The following is a 23,478-nucleotide window of genomic DNA, read 5'->3' as shown; positions in this document are numbered from 1 at the left end:
AGTCTCTCCTAGCACAGACCTCTCCTTGGCCACACGGATCAGGAAGAGGCTGAAAGATGAGTAACTTTCTCAGCCCACCCCTCACCCCTGCCTGTGTTTGAAGGGGGAACTCTAAGGTCCTCCCCGCAAATTCTCGCACTGTGGTGCTGACCCACCTGCCAGCTCTCCCCCGCCCGGCCCCGCCCCACACGTGCCTTAGAGGGAGGAGGACGGAACCAGCTTCAACCTGGGGGGATGGGGGGAGATGAGGGGGAAGCAAGTCAGAGGCTTGGAGAGCCAAACTTCTCAGCAGCCCCGGAGCTGGAGAGTGGGGGAGAGAAAGCGCAGCAGCGGAAAGCTCTGATTCTCCGGAGCCTCCCACCCCTCCTCTGGGCGAGGAGGGCGCGGAGGCTCCTCGGGGGAGGAGGAGGAGGCCGGGAGGCGGGGAGGGGGGAGACAAACCGATAAACCCTGCCCACTCGGCTCCAAGCCCGGAACGGCCGCGGAAGTCGGAGGCCGGCGCGCAGGGCGAGGAGGGCACCGGGGGCGGGGGGCTCCGCTCCCCGCCTGACCCCTCTCGCCCCAGACAGGAAAGTGAAGGCTCCTCGGACTTTAGAGCCAGCGGACGGACCGACCGCGACCGCCAGCCGCTCCGGGTCAAGGACTTGCCCCGGCCGCCCCCCTCCCCGCCCCCCAGGCGCTCCGAACTCACTGGTGAGCGCGGCGGCCAGGGCGCTGGATGCGGGGGCAGCTGCGATGGCCCCGCGCTCGGGACAGCCGGAGCAAAGGGGGCCACTCCTGCCGGGGCTGCTGCTGGTGGCGGCGGCGCTGAGCCGGCCCGCCGCGCCCTGTCCCTTCCAGTGCTACTGCTTCGGCGGCCCCAAGCTGATGTTGCGCTGCGCGTCGGGCGCCGAGCTCCGGCAGCCCCCGCGGGACGTGCCGCCCGACGCGCGCAACCTCACCATCGTGGGCGCCAACCTGACCGTGCTTCGCGCGGCCGCCTTCGCCGGCGGGGACGCTGACGGGGAGGAGGAGGAGGCGGCAGCGGGCGGCGTGCGCCTGCCGCTCCTCAGCGCGCTGAGCCTCACGCACAACAACATCGAGGTGGTGGAGGACGGCGCCTTCGACGGGCTGCCCAGCCTGACGGCGCTCGACCTGAGCAACAACCCCCTGCGCGCGCTGGGCGGCGGCGCCTTCCGCGGACTGCCCGCGCTGCGTTCCCTGCAGCTCAACCACGCGCTGGCGCGGGGCGGCCCCACGCTGCTGGCCGCGCTGGACACCGCGCTCGCCCCGCTGGACGAGCTGCGCCTGGTGGGCCTGGCGGGCAACGCGCTGAGCCGCCTGCCGCCCGCAGCTCTGAGCCGGCCGCGCCTGGAGCAGCTGGACGCGCGCCTCAACGCGTTGACCGGCCTGGGCCCCGACGAGCTGCGCGCGCTCGAGCGCGATGGCGGCCTCCCCGCGCCGCGCCTGCTGCTCGCCGACAACCCCCTGAGCTGCGGCTGTGCCGCGCGCCCCCTGCTGGCCTGGCTGCGCAACTCCACTGAGCGCGTACCCGACGCGCGGCGCCTGCGCTGCGCCGCCCCGCGGGCGCTGCAGGACCGGCCTTTCCTGGACCTGGACGAGGCTCGGCTGCGCTGTGCCGACGGCGATGCATACGGTCGCGGGGAAGAAGTGGAACTCGCCGGCCCGGAGCTGGAAGCCTCCTACGTCTTCTTCGGGCTGGTGCTGGCGCTCATCGGCCTCATCTTCCTCATGGTGCTCTACCTAAACCGCCGCGGCATCCAGCGCTGGATGCGCAACTTGCGCGAGGCCTGCCGGGACCAGATGGAGGGCTACCACTACCGCTATGAGCAGGACGCCGACCCTCGACGCGCGCCCGCTCCGGCTGCCCCCGCCGGCTCCCGTGCCACTTCCCCGGGCTCGGGCCTCTGAGTGTCACCCCTTGGGGGTTGATGGCTGTTCCTGCCAGCTTATGACTTTACTGGGGCTCTCTGGCTTGAAGCCATGGGTATGAGACACCCGCGAGTTGGGGGCTTCGAGACTTGCCCCTTCCCGGCCTGAGACCTTTGGATTATGGCATCTCCCCGACCCAGAGACCCCAAGCTGTACCCCCTCTCCCCAGCCTCTGAGAGCTCTCACCATCAAATATCGAGAGACACCCCCTTCTGATTTCAGAAACCCTACTTGCCCATCCCAGGCTCTGACACATCCCTCCTAAACCACCAAAAGCACCTTCCCTTTTCAAGACTCTCCAGGAAACTTTGTCCTTCAATCCGAAAGCCCTGAGACTGCCTCCACCACCCTGTACTTTGAGGCCTGCCCTCTCACTGGGAAACCATCCTAGACATTACTGACTCCCATCTCCAGCTTGGAGACCCCAACTTCCTTCCCAGGGCTCAGGGACCCTTACATCCCATTCTGGTCTCAGAAGCAGAGCACCCCCACCTGAAGGTTTTTGTGGACTTCGAACCTTTTTTCTCATCCTGGAGCTCTGAGCCCTCCATCCTGCAAACACCCACATCCCCAGACTCTGAGGGTTAGGCACCCTCCCCCAATAAGGGGATGTATTTCATACTGCCCACCACCGCAGCTCTGGCTCAGGCTCCTCCCTTCCTTGGCCCAGGCTTGGGGCTCAGCTCCAACTGTCTCCCGTCCTCGGGACAGTCATACCCCATTATAGCCTTAGTATGGAACCGATCCTCAGCCTTTCTCACCGGGGCTCTCTGATCCCCTAATACTCAGTGCTTGTCCCTAATCTCCAGACTCTCAGCTCTTCACCCGGATCTGAGTTTAATCTCCCTGCCCAAGTTTTAGGCTATCTATCCCCTCCTACACCCATCACTTGCATTCACTATCCACCTCTGCCATTCACTGGGTCAGGGTCCAGTGAGGAATCCATTCCTGGGATGTGCCCACCCCCTTTCCTCCTAGGATGAGCTCTCCAGCCCTGCAAGGCAGGTGAAGGTGCCAAGTGTCCTCCAACCATACTGGCCCCAACCAGATGCCCATGAGGGAGGAGAGACTCCTGGGGGTTCAAAGTAGTTGGCTGGGCCTCAGAACCAGGGTCACCTGTACACTGTGGCCTCAGAGAGAGGTAGGGGAGGGGCTCTGAAGGGCTGGGAGCTGCTCTCCACACACCCTTTCCCACCCATGTGACTCTTTTCTCCCCGGGTTTCCTTGCTGTCATGCCCCCCTCCCCCATGCCTTTTGGAAGAGGTGAGGGGCCTCATTTCTTGTCTCAGGCACAAGCCATCCTGTTTAGGGTCAGAGCCTCAGTGCCCTGCCTTCTGCATGATCCCAAAGCACAACTGGTGAGTGGGGAGGGGGCTGCCTCTCCCTGACTCCCATCCCCTAGGTCAGGCAGAATGGCTGGCCTGTGCTGCCTCTACACACAGGAAGGCTCTCCTTCAACATATTGGCTGAGGCCTGCCTTCCCACCCCCACCCAGGACATCTGGATCTCCCTTGGGCAGTTTTCTATAAAGTCTGCAATAATCTCGGATACTCTACTCTTGTAAGTGGTGCCATGTCATTCCTGCTGACCTTGGGGCATTGAAGGAGGTGGGAGGGGACACTTGGGAGGGCGTTTTGGACCTCCCTGAAGTGAGGCAGTGACCTTTGGTGTCTCCGCCTGGCGTATGGGGGAAGAGATAGGCTCCGACTGCATGTAGCAGGCATGGAGGGACTTCCCACTGTGATTGCATTGCTCTCCAAGCCAGCCAGCCTTTTATCCTCTGAGAGGGGGTTATCCACAGCCCACGTGGGATCCTACACTTCCTCTACATCCTCTTAACCCTGTCATTCTTCCTCATCACTGCGGTGAGGGTGGCGGCTGTGGGGGAGATGCAGTTGGACTGACAAACGCTAGCATCAGATGAGGCTCTCGGGGAGGACATCCAGCTACAGAGAATCAGAGGCAGTTAATTCAGGCGGGAACAGAGGGATCATGATTTGCCACTTTGATATCATCCCCTCTGATGAGTTACCTGACATTCCCTTATGACCTGTGCCATGCTATGCTGTCCTGGCTAGAGGGCTAAGGACTGCACCTTGGGTATGCAAGAGGAAAAGCAGCCTAGAGGTGGAGAGAGGTGGGTGTAGATAAAATGACCCCTCGAGATAATGTGGAGCAAAAAGACAGGTGGGTTCTGGGCCAGTAGGGCCAGGGTAAGCGGCGTATCTCCTGCCCTAAAGTCCCCAGACTGGATTATTTTGCATTCATGGTCTTGGCGCCCTAGAACTACATGGCAGAAGGCTAGAATTCTGGCATTTTAGAATCTTAGGGCCACATAATTTTAGAATTTGTGCCTTCTAGATGCTGGAAAGGACCTCAGAGGTAAAGTGGGAAGCCACCTAGATCATCCCAATAAGGAGCACCCTCTTTCGATGAGGAGCTCACTCCCTCCTCTCCTGGGAGCATCCCTCTCATTGCCAGAGGAGTCTGCCTGGGACTCCCTGACAGTGGCAGCTCTGCCCCGGGGCCAGGAGTGTAGGTCACCCACGATAGCTCTTCACAGAATTGGAGATGGTGCCATGAGTCTCCTTATCTGTTCCCAGCAAATTCCCTACCCCTTCTCCCAGTCATTCCTCATGAGAGGGGGTCAGATTCTCTTGAAACGTTCCCATCTGTGAATGACCCTCAAAAGGTGCCCTGCCAGTCCCCCAGGACAAAACAGTAATGATCTCTCTAACACAGGTTAGAGAACTGTGTCTCTAACAGGTCACCTCCCCAGTTCCAAAGATATGCCCTCGTAAGGTAACATAAGACTGCAGTGAGTCCTGGCAAATAAAGCATGCTGTTAGCTGTGGGTTCATTGTCAGCAAAAATCTTTGAGGGTTTTATATGAGAGCTGCTGTTAAGCTAAGTACCAAATCAATAGTTGTCAAAAATCAACTAATTGAGTGCCTAATGTATGCCAGTTCATATTTAACCTCGGTGCCATTCACTGATTCCCGTTAAATGTCATTTCTGGGCTGCCATTCTTCTCGCAGCCTGCCAGTGTCCTTTGGCCGTATGGGACTATCAACAGGTCCCCAGGGCCCCTAGCCTTGCCTCCCCCACAAATCCAGCCAGCCATTCAGCCTCAACTGAATACAACTTTGCCAGTTCTAGAGAAGCTAATGACCCAAGGAGACTCCTATTTAATCATGATCTAGGGAAAAGAAGTCCCAGGAAACAGAGCTTAGAGTAGGGGCCCCTGGCCCAGCCTTGAGAGGCTTCTACTTAGAGGAAGTCACATTTGAGCAGGGTTTTGAAAGAGGAGTAGGATTTTGAAGAACAGAGAAAACTCAGAAGTATCAGCTGGGCAAAGAACTGGAGGCAGAAAGATCTTGTTAGTCTGAGAATTAGAGAATACCATTAATGGCTGGGGTTAGGTAGGTGGGTGTGCGTACTTAAGTCAGATCTGCATTCCTCACATTCTTCACTGGGAGGCCCTGGAGGGATCTCTTCCCTTAGAGGATATGGGAAGCAGGATCACTGCACGGTGCCTCTTCCTTTTTGCTCCCTTCTGCCCATCCTTTTTGTGCCAGACGCTGGGCAGTGGAGATAGAGAGAGGAATCAGACCTAAGCCATGCCCATGGGAGCCCAGATGGGCAAGGAGATAAGGGCTTCCACAGGAGCCCAGAAGAGGCCTTGCAGGAAAGGATAAGACGGAGGGGTCTGGCTGGCCCTGACCTGATACCCTGATGCCACCCACCCCTCCGGACGGTCTCAGCAGTGCCGAAGTCTCATCCATCGAATGACCAGCCTTCCGTGCTAATTGTAATGCTTCTTATGCTGCTGGAAGTCTGAGGTGGGCAGGGGGGTGCAAGGGCCAAGTGCCAGGGGGAAGGACTCCATCTGGTTTGTCCCCCTAAAGAGAGAAGAAGGAGAGAAAAGGTGTGTAACAGTCAGAAATGTGATAGACATGAAACCAGCTACGCTCTTTGAGAAACATGTCAGACACCCCAGGGTTTGTGGCCCTGTAAAAGCTGAAATTTCCTCTCAGAAACAAAGGGAAGCAGTGGCCTATCTCCTTGAGAAGACTTTTACTTCTGCAGCCCCTTTCCTACCCATGCCCTTCGGGTCTGCTGTGGGAACTAGGAAGGGCCCGGCTAGAGTCCAGAGGTCTGGGTTTCCATCTGAGCTTAGCATTATTTGCCACACCATTTGGTCCTCCGTTACAAATACTAGTTGAGACCCTACTGTGTGCCAGGTGCCGGAGATACAACAGTGAACATGGCAGAGCTGGCTCCTGCCTTCCTGGCCCAGTCCAACATTGACCTTGGACACCCCGTGCCCCTCTCTGGTTCCAGGTTCTTTTTGTCCAGGCTGGGACTGGACTTGTGACCTCCAGAGGTCCTGCCTGCTCTCACTGAAGTTCATCTCCTTCATTAAGTCTCTGCCTGGCAGACTCATGGCCCTAATTTATGGACATGGCCTTTGCTGGACTGGGAGAAGTGATGGGGCAGTTAATATTTCTGTGGTAATGTGCTTGGTGGCCTTTGGAGTCCCCTCCTCCACCCCCTCCCTCACCATCCCCACCCCCTCCTTCAGCACCGTCCCAGGCCAATTCACCTAGGGCCGGCTGGTCCCATGAGACCACTTCAACTAACCCTTCATTGTATTGATGGGGAAATTGAGGCCCAGAGAGTGTAGGAGGCCAGCCAGGTCACCCCAAGTGTCAGAATCAAAGCAGATCCAGAACCCAAGATACCTCTGGGGCCATCCCTGCCCTACTCTAGGTTTGAGTATCTGGCAGGGCTGTCTCGTCTCCTCACTCTCTGTCTCCATCCCTCCGGTCATTCTTCTTAAAGCCAGACCCAAGCCTGTGGTAGCCTAGAGATGGGGCGGGGGGAGGGGAGGGCAGTGGGGAGGGGAAGCCAACAACAAAGGGTTTGGAGGACTTTGCAGCCTCCCATCAGCAGCTTCCAGCAGGCCTTGGAAACCTCTTGCAGGCAGAAACCCTGCTAGGGAGTATCTCTATCCTTCCCTGAGAGAAATGAAGGGTTTGCTCTGGAACCCCAAGCTCTGTGGTCCCCACGTATAAAACTCATTCTTCCTGAACCTCAGCACCTGCTGAGATGGACCAGATACTGCTCCTGTCCTCAATAAAGACTGGGTCACTGTGATAATGGAAGCACATGGGGCCCCTAAATAAGGTGACCAACCAAACCAGAAAACTTTGGAGAGTGAAAGAGGCCACTATTAATAGTTATATTGGGACAAGAATAATGTAGGACGGTTCCAGGCTGGTGGGCCTTGGACTCCAGTGACTTTTAACAAGACGTGAAGGGGAAAAGAAAAAGTGCTAGACTGCTAGACTAGCTAGTCTACCAACACTAGATAACTAATACACTCTCCGTCCCTGACCTTATCCTCCAGCCTCCTTGAACGTCTATTCTCCAGCTACACCAAACCACTTAGATTTTAGTAACTGAGCCCAGTGATTCCAGACCCCGTACCTTGGCTCACCTGGTACCCTCTGCCTGAAATGCTTTCCCTATGCAGAAAGCATCAGGACATCTCTAGTCCCCTCTGCTGTCCTCCCCTCACCTCTTCTTCCCATCACTACACCCGCTAGACCTTTATTTGTATAGATTGTTTTTCTGGCCCATTGTCCACACCGGACCAGAAGTTCCCCTCAGGGGTTGGGTCCAGTCCCTTTTGGGTTCCCAATCCTGGAGGACAGAGATTTGTGAGCACTGTCCTTGCCCCACAGAAATCCAAAGCACCAGGGGAGAAACATCACGCAGGGCTCATGGCCTCCCCCTGCTGCATGTCAGATGCCCACTCCCTTTGGCTCCCATAACCTTCCCCATCATTGAACTGAGGTTGCCGTTATAGAAGATACCTGTATGGCTAGCTCCTTGTTACTGTTTAGTAAAGTGAGAAAGCAGAAAGAAAATGCAGCTATAGAATATGCAATCGTGTAAAACATAATTTATCCTTAGCTCCTCAACTTTGGCTTTTTAATACAATTCTAACTTTCTGGCCCTCCATTTGGAATATTTGTCCATCATCCCATCTGGGTTTGATCACTGGCTCAGCCAGCTCAGTCACAGGTCTTGGTTCCTTTACCCAGAGAGCTGCAACGACATCTGTTGGCCAATTTGTGGCAAAGTGGAACGAGTTTTAATTTTTCTTTGCATACATGCGCCATCTGCTGGTGAATATAGGAAAGTTCCTTCTTTTCAGTTCTTCACAATCCATTCAAGTATTTTATAAGGTGCCTATTATGCGCTATAAGCACTGTGCTAGGAAGAAACTGGGGGTTGTTCTAGGCACTTTATATATATTAACCTATTTTATTTTATTTTATTTTATTTTAATTTTTTTTAAAGTTTATTTATTTTTGAGACAGAGAGAGACAGAGCATGAATGGGGGGAGGGACAGAGAGAGAGGGAGACACAGAATCGGAAGCAGGCTCCAGGCTCTGAGCTGTCATCCCAGAGCCCGACGCGAGGCTCGAGCTCACGGACCGCGAGATCCTGACCTGAGCTGAAGTCGGACGCTTAACCGACTGAACCACCCAGGCGCCCCTATATTAACCCATTTTAGCCTGATGACAGCCCTATGAAGTAGTTATTATTATTCCTATTTAGAAATGAATAAAATAAAAAGAAATGAAGAAACCAGACACATAAAATGTGAATGATTTGCTCACACTGCTAATATAGCCACACTGCTAATAAAGGGCCAAATTGGGCTTAGAACCCAGAGCCCATGTGCTTATACCATAAACAAGCAAGACTTATGAGGTAAATAAACAGAGTGATATAACAGCAATGGGGAAGGATGTCTTTGACTAGGGTAGTCAGGCAGACCCCTCTGAGAAGGTGGCTTACCCTGACGGATGGGAAGAAATGAGTCTATAGGATCTATCAGTCCAAGCAGAAGAAACAGCAGGTGCAAAGTGCTGAGACTGAATATTCAAATATCGAATGGCAGGCCAGTCCTAGCCAATGTCCATAGCCTCTCCTCACCTGCCTAACTTCTTCTCATCCTTCAAAACTCAGTTGAAGCAATTCCTCCTCTAGGAAGCCTGTCTTATTCTCCATCTTACCCACCCCACCTATACCTGATGACCCCTACTTAGTGCTCCCATGGCATGCCATGACTACGTGTCAGCCCCATCTCCAATATCCCTCAACAGCAATTCCAAACCTTTGTTGTCATACCTTATCCTCCTATGAATCTGTGAGCTCCTTCAATGGGTTATATTATTTATCTTTGTGTCTTCAAGGGTCCATCATAAGTTCCAGCAAATGGCACATGCCCAGTAAATATTATTTGCAGTCTGTGATATAAATTGTTTACTTTCTTTTTTGATTTATTATTATTTTTTTGCTTTTGCTTTTTTATTGAGATTCAGACTTGAATAAAGTAAAATCCACTCTTTTGGGCTTACAGTTTATTTTGACAATCAAGATACAGAACAGTTCCATCATCCCCCAAGTCCCTCCTGTAGTCTCTTTGTAGCCACCCTCAATCCCAGCCCCTGGCAACTAGGGGTCTGTTTTCTATCTTCCTAGTTTTGTTTTCTCCAAATGTCATATAAATAGCATCATACATATTTGTTCTTTTAAGTCTGTCTTCTTTCACTTAGCATAATGTATTTTAAGATCCATGTTATAGGTATCACTAGTTTGTTCGTTTTTTATTGCTGAGCAGTATTCCATTGTGTGGCTGTACAATAGTTCACCCATTCACTCTAACTGAAGAACGTTTGGGTTGTTTCCATCTTTTGACAATAAAGGCATTATTAACATTCACATGTGGATGTTTGTGAGAACATAACTTTTCCTTTCTTTGGGGAGTAGCGCTGTCAAGTCTCATATAAGTATATTTAAATTTATAAGAAACTGCAGGCTGTTTTCCAAGGTGTCCATACATTTTACCTTCCCAACAGCAGTGTATGAGTGTTCCAGTTACCCCACATCCTCACCAGCACCGTTTATTGAAAGGACAACAACTGGGTTGCCTTTGAACTTTTTTGGAAAATCAATTGACAGTATATATGCAGGTCTATTTCTTGATTCTGGATTCTGTCCCATCAATGTAGATGTTTATTCTTTCACCACTACCACACTGTCTTTATTACCATAGCTTCATGGTAAGTCCTTAGATCAGGTAGTAGATAATTCCAACTTTGTTTTTCCTTTTAAAAATTGCTTGGCTGTTCTAGTTCTTTTAATTCTCCATATACACTTTAGAATCACCTTGTCTATATCTGCAAAAAACAAGCCTGCAGGGATCTTGACTTGGATTTCATTGAATCTGTAGTCAGTTTGGAGAGAATTGGTATCTTAACAGTATTGAATCTTCCAGTCCATGAACGTGGTAAATGTCTTAATTTGTTTAGGTCTTCTTTGATTTCTTTCACCAATATTTTGTGCTTTAGAGATGTGCATCAAGATTATGCTCATATTTTGATGCTCATATTTTAATACTGAAGTATTTCCATTTTGATGCTGTTGTTAAATGGTGCTATCTTTTTATTTGGCATTTTTTTAAGTTTTTTATTTATTTTGAGAGAGAGCATGAGCAGGGGAGAGGCAGAGAGAGAGAATCCCAAGCAGGTTCTGAGCTGTGGGATCAAGACCTGAGCTGAAATCGAGAGTCAGACACTTAATTGACTAAGCCACCCAGGCGCCCCTGGCATTTTCTTTTTAATTTCAATTTCCAATTGATGTTACTATCCAGAAGTACAATTGATTTTTGTATATTGATCATGTATCCTGCAACTTATATAGATTCACCGATTGGTTCTAGCACTTTCTTTGGTAGATTTCTTGGGATTTTCTATGTAAATAATCATGTTGTTTATGAATAGAGACCATTTTATTTATTTCTTTACCGTCAGTGGGCCTTTTATATCTTTTTCTTGCCTCATTTTACTGGTTAGGACCTTCAGTAGGACGTTAAATAGGAGTGATGGGAACAGTCATCCTTGCCTTTTTCCCAATCTTAGAAGAAAATCATTCACCACTACCACACCATTTCACCATTAGATACGGTGTTAGCTGTAGGTTTGTTGTAGATGCCCTTTATCTAGTTAAGACAATTGTTGTTGTTGTTGTTGTTGTTGTTAATCAGGAATGGATATTGAAGGGGGGCCTGGGTGACTCAGTTGGTTGAATGTCCGACTTCAGCTCAGGTCATGATCTCAGGGCTTGTGAGTTCAAGCCCTGCGTCAAGCTCTGTGCTGACTGCTCAGAGCCTGTAGCCTGCTCCAGATTCTGTGTCTCCCTCTCTCTCTCTGCCCCTCTCCCACTCCCTCTTTCTAAAATAAATAAAAACATTTTAAAATTTTAAAAAAGGAATGGATATTGAATTTTGTCAAATGCCATTTGTGCATCTATTGAAGTAATTTAGCAGCATCCCATAAAATTACTTATTTTTGTTTTCATTTTCATTTAATTCACAGATTTTCTAATTTTCTGTGTGGTTTTCTCTTTGATCCATTTACAAGAGTTGCTTAATTTCTAAGTATTTGTAAGTTTTCCAGATGATTTTCTATATTAATTTCTAGTTTAATTCTGTTATAATCTGAAACATCTTTTTTTATTTAAATTCTTTTAAATTTGCCAAGGTTTTTTAGACCCAGAAAATGGTCTTTCTTTTTTTTTTTTTATTTTTTTTTTCAACTTTTATTTATTTTGGGGACAGAGAGAGACAGAGCATGAGCAGGGGAGGGGCAGAGAGAGGGAGACACAGAATCGGAAACAGGCTCCAGGCTCTGAGCCATCAGCCCAGAGCCTGATGCGGGGCTCGAACTCACAGACCGTGAGATCGTGACCTGACTGAAGTCGGACGCTTAACCGACTGCGCCACCCAGGCGCCCCCAGAAAATGGTCTTTCTTGGTGAATGTTACATGTGTACTTGAAAATAATGCTCATTTTATTGTTTTGAAATATTTGATTAATATCAAATATCAAATATTAATAAAGGTGAAATATTTGATTAATATCAGTTAAGTTATTGATAGTGTTGTTCAGGTCTTCTACATCCTTAGATATAGTGTTGTGGATTTGTATATTTCTCCTTTCAGTTCTGTCAGATTTTGCTTCATGCATTTCAAAAACACACTACTAAATGTATATACAATTGGGATTGTTATGTCTTCTTGGTAAGTTGGCATTTTTATTTTTACATTATGTCCCTCTTTATCCTTGATAACATTCCTTATTCTGAAGTCTACCTTGTCTTCTATTAATATAACCACTTCAGCTTTCTTTTTATTATTGTTTGCATGGTTATCTTGTCCATCTTTTTACTTTGAACTTATCTTTGTCTCTGTATTTCAAGTGGGTTTCTTGTAGACAGCATATAGTGGGACTTTTTTTTAAATCAACTCTCACAATCTCTATCTTTTAATTGTTATATTTAGACCACTTACATTTAATATAGTTACTGATATGGTTTGATTTAGGTCTACCACTTTTACTTTTTTGTTTGTCCCCTCTGTTTTTCATTCTTTTGTTCCAACTTTCCTGCCTTTTTTGGGAATATGTGCTTATTTTTTAGTATGCTATTTTATCTATATTTTTGGGTCCATTTTAATTGTTGCTCTACAAATCACAATATACATAATAATCTTTCTCAGTATACTTAGGGTTAATATTATATCACTTCGATATAATACAGAAGCTCTACAGATAGGTCTCTTTATCTTTCCCTACTGAACTTTACATTAGAGTCTATATAATATAGTATAGTATTAGTATAGTATTTTATCTATGTACTGTGACAACCCTACTAGACAATTTATCGGTTTTCCTTTCATCAATAATTCATATTTTAAAGAACTTAAGGGGACCAATGTAGCCTTTTATACTTTACACAAATAATCACCATTTCTGTTGCTCTTAATTCCTGAAGATGTGGATTTATCTCTGGCATAATTTCCTTTCAACCAAAAGAACTTTTTATTTTTTATAAGAGCAGGTCTGCTGACAAATTATTAGTTTCCCTTCATGTATCTCTTTATTTTGCATCATTCTTTAAAAAAAATTTTTTTTAATGTTGATTTATTTTTGACAGAGAGAGAGACAGAGCATGAGCAGGGGAGGGGCAGAGAGAGAGGGAGACACAGAATCCAAAGCAGGCTCCAAGCTCTGAGCTGTCAGCACAGGACCCAATGCAGGGCTTGAACTCACAGACTGTGAGATCATGATCTGAGCCAAAGTGGGATGCTCAACCGACTGACCCACCCAGGCACCCCTATTTTGCATCATTCTTGAAGGATATATTCACTAGATACAGAATTCTAGTTTGACAACTATTTCATGTTAGCACTTAAAGATGCTGTTTCACTCTCTTCTGGCTTCCATGCTTTCTATTGAGAAAGCTCCATCAAATCATCATTCTTCGTAAAGAATAAGATAGAAGAATGCGTCATTTTCTCTAGCTGCTTTTAGGAATTTAGAGTTTATCTTTGGTTTTCAGCAGTTTGGTTATGTGTGTCTATGTATGGTTTTCTTTGAGTTTAACCTGTTTGAGGTTTGCTCAGCTTCTTGAATCTGTAAGTTTACACCTTTCATTCAAAGATTTTTTTTTCTGCACCAGACTTTTTCTCCTCTCTTCTGGGAGTTCAATGACATGAATCTCAGAGCCTATATTATGTCATAGGTCCTTGAAGCCCTGTCAATTTTTCTCAGTTGTCCCTCTTTTTCAGATTGAATAATTTCTATTAATCTATCTTCAAGTTCATTGACTTTTTCCTTTGTCAACTCCATTCTGCTATTAAGCTTATCCAGTGATTTTTTTATTTCAGATATTGAAGTTTTTGGTTCTAAAATTTCTATTTAGCTCATTTTCAAGTTTCTATATCCCTTTTTATTTTAAAGGTTTTTTAAAATTATTATTTTAAGAGAGAAGGTGGGAGCAGAGAGAATCCCAAGCAGGTCCCATGCTATCGATGCAGAGCCCAATGCAGGGCTTGATCTCACAAACTGTGAGATAAGGACCTGAGCCAAAATCAAGAGTCAGACACTTAACCAACTGAACCACCCAAGCACCCCTATATCTTTTCTGAGAACTATCTTCCCATTCATTTCAAGTTATAATCAACCACAAAATCTTTTCTTATAATTCCAACATCTAAGTCTTCTTAAAGTTGGCATATGTTGATTGTATTTTCTCTTGATATTTGGTCATGTTTTTCTGGCTCTTTGTATATTGCATAATTTCAAGTTACTATATCTGAAAAGGACACTGTAAATGTTATATTGTTTAGACTCTGGAGTCCCATTATAATCCTTCATAGAATGTTGATTTTGCTATTGTTGTTTCAAGAGGCAATCAACTGATTTAGGTTCAGACCCTAAGTTCTCTCACCTTCTGTTGGTGGTGGTTCTAACCTCAGCACAAATCCACAAAAGAGAGAAAAAAAGGAAATGCACCCCATGCAGCTTACTTCTCCAAATGTTGACTCCTATGTACCATCTGCCTGCTTTTGTTTAATTTTCAGAGTCATTAGATAGTGTGTTTAGTACTTCTGTCAGGAATTTTTATGTAATCAGTTGAAGTGATAGGCTGTAGTGGACTTACTCTCTTGGCTATAATTTGAAACTCTTACCCATTTTATCTTGATTTGCTAGAGTTTAAAAAAGCTAAGAGAAATGAAGTCCCAAAGCGCCATGAAGACAGTGACAGCAGGAGAAAAGCTCAAAGCTAAGAGGCAAAAACAAATACTCCCTCTTTCCGTCCCCCCCCCCCCCCCATCTACAGTCCTGTTTAGAGGTCAGGGCACTCCTCAAATTGTGGTATCCGGGCCAGTATGATTATTTTTATTTTTTGGATGAGAAGATTCGAGGAAGAGCTGATTTGCTATTTGGTCTCAGATCTAATCCCATGATCCTCCCCTGCTCTGTATTGCAGGGCATCAACCACTGCAAACCACATATCCTGATTCCTTGAATATTAGCTTTTGATTAGATTCTGCCAATAGTAGGCATGGGCATGATGTTGGAGGGCAGAAAGAAAGGAGAAACCAGAGTATTTCTCCTACTCTCTCTGCTTTGAGTAATGACAGATGTGTTTCTATGGTGGTCTGAATTCCTCAGATACCCTCTCCCTCAATGTCCCTAGTTCCTTAGCTCTGTAACTCCTCTCCCTGTCCTTCCACCCTCCAGGTGGTAGTGGTTTCCAGTTGCACCTAATCTCTGGGTTACCTCCAATTTCACTTGCCCTTTTAACTATTGCAATATTATAACCAGTTTCATCAATAAAATCCCTGCTCCTGAAATACAGGCATGGGGTATTTCTCTGGACTCAGACTGATATAGACCACGAGGGAGGGCAGAATGAAAGCCCTAGCTCAGGTCTCTTAATTCAAATGTCAGTGTCTTCCCACTACCCTTCTCTGGCCTAAAGGGAGCATCAGAGGAAACAGACCACCTTCTGGTTAACCAGGAGGGCAATGCTTTGATCTAGGTTGCACATTATTTTGGAGGAATGTAAAAAAAAATATTTTTCATACATAATCAGTTTTCTGGGAAAGTCATCTTACATTCATCAGCGTTTTTCTTTTGTGTTAATACAGCACATTATCATGTAGAACTTTGAATCTTCCTCACATATATCCCCGCTCCTCCCATGTGTTCTTTTGGAACAGACAGTGGGTAAGTCATGGAAAGTGAAGTGACTTCAGGGAGACCCAGTAGAGCAGATGAGAACTGAATAAGAACCAGGTCTGGGGTTGGGGTAGGATTCCAGCTGAAGTGGTTGGTGTTGCCAAAAAGAATATGGGATAACTTTACCTGAGGAGCAGACCAGGGGTCATGGGATCTAGTGATGTCTGAGAGGGAAAAGAAGTTTGGCAACTTCCCCAAGACCATAATACTGGTAAATGGCAGAGTGGGAAGGAGAGAGCTCTTTGGCAGTTTCCAAAAAGGATGCAGGAACCAGGTTGGAGTTCGGGCCACAGAAAACAGAAGAAAACACCTGACCCAGTCACAGGTCCTGTCCACCATTCCAGGGCAGCAGGGAGAGAATTTACTGGTCTGTGTCTTACTAGGAGCTAATGAGACAGAAATGAAAGCACATCCAGGATCTGTCACAAAAGACCTTTAATGGTCTCTTATTTATGGTTCTTTTGTTCATTTGTCCTGTTAGAGTTGAATAAACTGTAATAACTTATCTGACGTTATAAGGAATGCCACAGGTACAACAGATAAACCTGGCAGGTGGCCCAGGAATGAGGGTGTAACAAAATAATCACTTAACAGAAGAGCCACAGACCTGGAGACCTGTCCCAGCTACCTGTCACTCCCTGCATCCAGGATCCACACAGTCACTGTGCCAGGCTCAATGCTGGCTCCCATTGGGTAGGAAGAGACACGTCTCCCATAGTGTCTGTGGCTAGACCAAGCAGAGATGCCCCAGGAAGATGGTACATCCCATAATCATTCCCCCAAGCAGTCTGCTGATCTGCAGTGTAAGCCATGACCACACCCCAAGTTTGTGCAGATCCCCTCTCATATGACACTACCTATCAGGCCCACCTATGACCCTTCCTTGCAGTAATCCCTGTGAGGAAGGCGGAGCCTGGCACTAGCCCCATCTTACACATGGGGAGACTGAGGTCAGTGGGGTTCCAAGGGCATGCTTAGACTGAACATAGAACACTTTCTCCCATGCCACATGGTTGGCTATGCCCTGACCTTCACATTTTCCCCATAGAATTCCCTCAGCAGTGGGCCCAGACAGGATTCTGTGTCAAGGGCTGGTCCAGGTCTCACCAGTGTACCCACCCCTTAGCCCTGGTCGTGGGCCCAAGCAGAGAGGCAGGCTGGCAGAGAAAGAATATGGGAGACTGTGGGTGGGAGACCAGCATCTCTTCAGTCACCTTTCTGTTGCCCACACACTTGCTTGTCCACAGATGTGGGAGTGGAATCCTACTAGAATTGCTCAAGGGAAACTTGCTGCTTTAAAAGTCTCTGGAGGGGCATGCTCTCACAGGAGGGACTTCTGTCATGAAGCCCTCCCTCAGCATTTGTTTTGTAAAAAATCTGGACATCCATCCATCTGGCTGTATGTAAAGAGGAACCTGAGTCTAGTTTCTCCTTCTCCCACCATGTGGCCTGGGGCAGGGAGTTGGGGTGCTGACATGAGTCATGGGGTGGGGGCTGGGCCGAAGTCCTTGTTCCGCAGTCCCTCACACTGCACGGGCTGATATCAAGGTAAGACTCACCCTCACTGAGCACCAGGCCCCTGCCCAAATTAAACTCAGGCCAGAGCTTCAGGGTGGGTGAGCAACAAAACCATCAAATGTGTACACACACACGTGTGTGTGTGTGTGTGTGTGTGTTTGTGCATGTGTGTGTGAGCAAATGCTTGGGCCTGGGTCTGCGACCCAAGTTCCAATACAAAGACACTTTGTATTGGAATGCTAGAGCCATTCCAACATGAAGAGCAAGAATAGAACCTATGCTTGCTGGTTGAAGATCAAACCTTAGAATGGTGGTTTGAAGAAGTTTTCCTTCACAAGTTTGAAGGTGAAACCTCAATAGGCAAGACAGATAAAAGCAGAGTTGTCCTGGTGGAAGTGGGGATGGGGGGAGAGCTGGAGATCTAGCCTTTGCCTCCACCCCCCATCTTCCCACCTTAGCAGCCCCTGACAAAGCTCTGTGAAACCCAGGGGTTCCACAGCACCTGGTTTGAAAACCACTGTGTCAGAGTGTCTATAGATCATGGGTCCTGGGGACCTGTGCTTTGATTTCTCTTTCAGAGTGAGGAGTTGGGAGAGAGTCCTGCGGGCAGGGGGAGGGGGGATGCTCCCCCTTCAATGGGCCTTTGAAGCCACTGTGCAGGGACACTACAGGGGAGTGGGAGAGGTGGGGATCCTGCCCCACAGGTAGGCCATTTCAGTCCTGGAGGGAGGACAGAAGCGATGGACCTGCCTGGACAAGAATGGCAAAATGCCAAGCTCAGTGCAGGCATATGCATGAGGGTCAGGGGGGTCTGTTTTGGTCCCTGCTGACTTTAAAAACATCAGAACAGATATAGGCCTTTGCCCACGAGACCCAATAACAGTTCAAGATTGGGGCCAATGCCTTCCTCTGGGATGGGTGGAGGATGTCTGGTCCCCAGTCACTGGCAGGAGAGAAGCTGCCTTTGTGGGATACTGGAGCCACTGGGTACAGGTCATCAGGGCTCAGCTCTCAGGGAAAGAGGCCTGGGTTTTCCCTGGGCCCAAATCCCTCCTAAGTGTCACCGAGCATTGGCAGCTGTGTCTGATGCTGGAGAGGGCCTTCTACTTTGAAGGGCAACTTCTATTCCACCTCACCCTTGGGGTTCTTATATGGAATAGTGGTTCAGCCCTCCCTGGGCCTGGGGGTTAGGGGCTCTCCCTAACCTGGGATCAGAGCCAAGGCTTCCTGGCCTCTGTGGGATCTGAAAGATAGGAGGTGTGGGTGGCACCAGGCCTGGGACAGTCCAGATGCCCCCCCAGCTCAATCACTGATATCCATGGCTGATATCCCTTCTGTCAGGATCTCTGGGACCACTATCTGTGGGCGAGGCATTCCTGAATAGCGTCTGGATTTTTCTTTCACCTGAGGCACCAAAGCCAAACTGACTGCACTCATTCTGGCTGACATCTGCCTAAGTGAGAAGGGGGCAAGAGATGAAGACTGCTGGGAGGAGGACTCTGCCCACAGTGACCTTCGCACGTGACTCTGGGTTGCTCCCCTGCAGTGGCAGTGCCACGGCCTGTGCAGCCATTTGCAACTTCCAGAGCTGACTTCCATCTCCTCTGAGCCTCCCAATTCCTTAAATCAGGTGGGGAAGGGATTACGATCTTATTTTACAGTTAGGGACACCAGGCCCAAGAGGTCAAGTGACTTGCTCAAGGCTACTCAGCTGGTTGGTGACAGTTGGGCAGGAGGCACTGTGGACTTCCAGGCCAGCATGCTTTATGGCACCATGTGGGAACCAGCTTATTAGCAATGCACCCAGCTGAACCAGCCCCTGGTGGGGCCACTCTCACCTGTCTGCGCCTTGAGGCTGAGGCGGCCCATGGAGTCCAGCCAAATAACTCAGTCCTTATCTTCATGGGGACTGAACTCTTCTCACAGTTGTAGTGCTGAGGACACCCCACTGGCCCTCTGCCTGTAGATTTTCACCTGGGGCCATGCTCTTTCCTCCTGCCCAGATTGCTATGTATATGCCATCCACAAGACCCACTGGAAGGTACCAGTGTGGAGCTGTGTGGTCAGCATAGAGCCCAAATGTGTGTACAGAAAGAGCCAATACCGTGGGCGGGTGCCTGGGGCCCAGTGGGGCTCCTACACCCCCAATTTCACTCCAAGGTCTCACCTGATTCCAGGCAGGCTAAACTCCAGATGGAGAGGGGCCCTGCATAGAAGGACTCGGTCGTGGTTGGGGGCCGCAGGTGGAGTGGGGTCTGGAGTGGAAGCTTTGAAAGATGATCTGGGTCTTTCTCCCAGGAAGAGGCCTGGGAGAAACACTCTGGCCTGAGCATGGCACCTGGGCTGGGCAGGTGGGGCTGAACTCCAGTCTATGCACCATTCACAAAGTTTTGCATTCTAACTAACATGGGCTGAATCTACCTGGAAGGGGCACTGCTTCTAATTCACAGCAAGGCACCATACGAACTAGCAGCAGCCAAGGAGCCCTGAAAGCACTGGCTCCTATTACCTATTCCCACTATAACTTTCACCTGACCATCAGCTTTCTGAGGACAGCTGCTGGGACTGACCTATCTCTGTGTGTCGAGTGCCCAGCACTGAGCAGAAGTCATCAGCCAAGAGCGGTGAAGCCAAATTCAAATGAACTTGACCACTGCCCTTTTGCAGCCCTGGGCCCAAAGAGTAAAAGTCTAGATGGGGCTATGATACTTCCCACAGCTGGAGAAATTTCCATTAAAATACCGGGATAAAGCCCAAAGGGTGAGTGTGATATTGAGGTGAAGAAGCTCAAGTAACCAGGCTGACAAATCTTTCATCTGTGTAGGTGAGGGATAGAGGAAGAGGTTTGTAGGGGAGCGATCGATCACCTCAAAACCTAAAGGGTTTCGTACCAGCCTCAAAGGTTCCAGAGGAAGACACTGGAGAGCATATGCTTGGCCCATGCTGTTCCAGCCCTTCGTCAACCCTTCAGCTGTCCAATGAGGTGCGGACTGCCAGCAAGGTCTGGTAGAGGCTGGATGCCTGGGGCATCCACAGCTAGGACCCCAGGGATGGCCAGGAGAGTAGAGCTGCCCCAAACTGACTTGGTCCTGACCTGTGGCAGGGAGTCCCTAGCCTCAGATCCTCATGAGATTCAGAAGCAGAAGGGCTGAGGTGCAGTGCCAGGCCTGTGAACTGGGTAATCTCGCCATGGATAATGGTTACACAGCCCACCCCAGGAGGGGCTGGACAGTTTGAGACCCAACTTGCATAATAAAAGTTTGTTGTCTCCTTTTTCAGGCAAGCATGGGACAGAGATAAAAGGGAGCAGGGAAGGAGGAGAGATCCCCTTGCCCTGCTAAGCAATATATTTGCTTGGGTATAAGGTAAACCTCAGGGGGTCTGCCATCCACAGGGAGCTGTGAGGCACCAGAAGCCCTGTCATAAGCAAATCCGAGCTTGGCCTTCTGTAATACTCAGGCCCTAGGGCCAAGCAGCTCATGCTAGCTATGGCCACAGCTTGACATCAGATGACCCTCCAGAGGCCCAAGAAGGGCCCTTCTCAGGCCTGGGGAGGGGGTGGCTAGAAGCTCTCCAGCGCCCCACTACCAATGAATCACCTCTGGCGGCAGACAAACGAGTCAGTGGTCTGGCTCTGGTTCCACCTACCATACCAGAAGCTCTAAGGTTTACAGATTCTTAGAGGACAGAGCTGGGAGGTCCCTTTGTGATTATCTGGTCAAACCCCAGGTGAAGAACTCAGGCCCAGAGAAGGAAAGGAACTTGCCCAAGGTCACACAGTAAGTGGGCCTTAAAGGTCAGACAAGAACGAATACCTTTTAACATTTTCTACCTCATCATCTGCCCACTCTATTGCTTAAAAATACCCCAGGTCTCAATCACACAAAACACCAGCCAATGAGTAGTGAGTATCCATGACACTGGGAACTGGCAGAGGGTCATCAGCTCCCTAAGGAAACGAAGGGTTCTTTGCTACCTGGCAGTCCCCTTCCTTTCAGGTGAGGGCATCTTGGTGGGCCATGCCACCTTCTGCGAAGAAGCCCCTTTGACTGTGGGCATAGTGGCCTCGAGCGCTCTCTCCCAGCCTGCAGGGCCAGCCCAGCTCAGCCCGGATGAACCGCAAGGGAAAGCCGGAGGATACCGGTGTCCCCAGCCCTATCTGGACCGCCAGCCTTACTTCCTGAGGGATCACCGATTGCTCTTACGTCCGCAAAGGAGGGAACAGAGCAGAGTCTCATCTTCTTGTTCCGACCCCATCTCTCAGAGCCACCCTTCGGGAAACCTCCCCAGGAGCTTGGGCTCACTCTACCTCCGGTTGGTGCTTTCTGAAGACCCCTCCCTTATTTCTCTGTGCATGTGTACAGACAGGACACACACATAAGATACAAGGTGGCTAGGATGTTACATCCTGACAGTACTGAAATAGATGGGCTAGTTCACACAGCTTGCCTTAGACTGAGTAACTGCTGGTGAGAAAGCCAGTCTGGTGGCTTTTCTCTACTCCTGGGGTCTGCAAACGGTCACCACAGACACAGAGGGTCACTGTCAGACACAGAGGCATGTAGGGTGGGGACGGAGGGGTGGATGCAGAGAGGTGTTTCGTGGGTCTCAACTGCCTGAAGGCAGTAAGAATCTATCCACAGGTGTGCCCCTCCCAGCCAGAAGAGGGTGGCCCTCAGCATAGTCATCTTTTAGCTGCCAGAACTGTGTTAGCCACCTAGGACCGTGGGCACCCTCTCACACGTCTTGAGCCCTCAATCTCACCCCTCCAAGCCCTATGCCCCACACTCCCTGTTCTGCTCCCCATCCCAAGTCAAATTCCAAGGCCAGAGCCAGGATGGCCTTTCTGGGGGGTCAGCAGGAAAAGAGAGGGGCTGGAGGGGTGCCCCGCGACAGGGGTGAGAGGGGTGAAGGTGGCCCAGGTGACCCTTGTTGGCATGGTGATGTGGGGCCAATCCTGAGGCCAGAGGTTCACCGCCGTGACCTGGAAGAACACTGGGCCCCCTGGTAGAAACTAGAAGAACAAAGGGGAAGGGGGAACGAGAACAGGAAGAAGACGAATAAGCATCTTAGTGCAGGAGAGCAGACCCGGAGCTGCCCGGAGGGAGGGCTGGCCCCAGTCTATCTGTCGTTGAGCTGTGGAGAACCAGTACCATCCTCCTCTTCCTCCTTGTCGTCCTTCATGCCTTTCAGTCTCTGGCGGGCAAAGTCCTCAAACACGATGTCATCATCGCTGGTGGAAAAGACAAGGAAAACGGGACGTGTTTGCATGGCAGGGAGGGTAGGCTTATCCAGAGGGTCAGATGGGACTCAGAGGCTGGCCCCTAGGGTTGACCTTGGGCAGAAAGGCCTGCCAGGCTGGCACATCTAGATGCCCTCCAGTGACAGTGGGACTGGTCATATCTGGACTCCAGCTAGTCATGGAAATACCAAAGGGAGGCGTGGGTTTGACTTTCCTGCCTGAGGGCTGGGAAGTGACCCAGTTCTTAAGGATTTGGGGGTGCGAGGCGGATATCAAACGGGGATGGAGGTGCAGTGTGGCCGGGCTGGGGCCAGAGGAAGAACTTATTCCCACTGTGAGATGCCAGGCCCAGTAGTTTCATAGCCCATGCTGAATCCCTCAGAACAGGCCCAAGAAACCTCACCACCCATCCAAAGAACTACCCTCAGGAAGCATTCCTGTATCTGCACAGGATGGTGTGGGCTTGGCTTAGTGGAAGAAAAAACCACAAGAGCCCTTTCTCCAGGGAGCTGTCAGCTCACACTCTATCCTGAGGGATCTTGGATAGGATGGGGTCTGGGGGTAGTAAATCTAAATAGTGGGGCAGAGGGAAGGGTGGGTGGGGAAAGGAGGTGCCTGAATGGGGTTTCTGGACTGAGGACCGCTTTTAAGAACAGTGAGTTCTGTTCTATCACATAACATGTACACTTAGGCCCACCCAAGTCCCCCGCCCCACAGAACTCAGCCAGCCGCATGAGGTGTCCTCATGGGGTGGCTTGAGACACCACATCCCAAATATCCCCTGGGGGACAAGGAAAGGGTGAATTTGGAGCTGGAGAGAGAAAGCTGCTTGGCTCTGGAGGTGGTTCATCATGTCGGCCTAGGTCCTCCCCCTCGGGCCACTGTCCGGTGAGGCGATGGCCTTTGACCGCAGGGAAATCCGCATCGGTCCTCAGGAGGCAGAAGCAACAAGAGCCCCAGAACCTTCCCCACCCCGCAGCCTGATTCCACCAGCTGGGCGCTGGCAGGGCAGGAGAGCCCCAGCCCAGGGCCGCGAACCGAACCAGCCCTGTGAGAGCCGAGCAGGCGCTGTGGACGGACGAACGGATTGACGGACGGACGTGCAAGGACGAGGGA

The 23,478-nt window shown here is 49.7% G+C and overlaps 2 protein-coding genes across 11 annotated transcripts in view; one reads left to right on the top strand and one right to left on the bottom strand.

Moving 5' to 3' along the window:
• The first annotated feature begins 435 nt into the window (after positions 1-435).
• TPBGL (trophoblast glycoprotein like) lies at positions 436-3,487 on the top strand. The gene has a single exon (XM_047876733.1). It carries the CDS (start codon positions 736-738, stop codon positions 1,909-1,911), a length of 1,176 nt encoding a protein of 391 aa, XP_047732689.1. The 5' UTR covers positions 436-735; the 3' UTR covers positions 1,912-3,487.
• A 12,533-nt stretch (positions 3,488-16,020) lies between these two features.
• ARRB1 (arrestin beta 1) overlaps positions 16,021-23,478 on the bottom strand; it is a 76,466-nt gene continuing 69,008 nt past the window's right edge. For all 10 annotated transcript variants that reach the window (XM_047877738.1, XM_047877744.1, XM_047877742.1 and 7 more), the window contains one exon: positions 16,021-22,353. In XM_047877738.1, coding sequence (XP_047733694.1) covers positions 22,242-22,353 — 112 coding nt within the window. In that variant the 3' untranslated portion in view covers positions 16,021-22,241. The remainder of the gene's footprint in view (positions 22,354-23,478) is intronic.

The sequence above is a fragment of the Prionailurus viverrinus genome, chromosome D1 (genome assembly GCF_022837055.1).
Source record: "Prionailurus viverrinus isolate Anna chromosome D1, UM_Priviv_1.0, whole genome shotgun sequence".
Taxonomy (NCBI): domain Eukaryota; kingdom Metazoa; phylum Chordata; class Mammalia; order Carnivora; family Felidae; genus Prionailurus; species Prionailurus viverrinus.
Note: the sequence above shows the minus strand (reverse complement) of the source record. Positions and strands in the feature narration are given on the sequence as shown.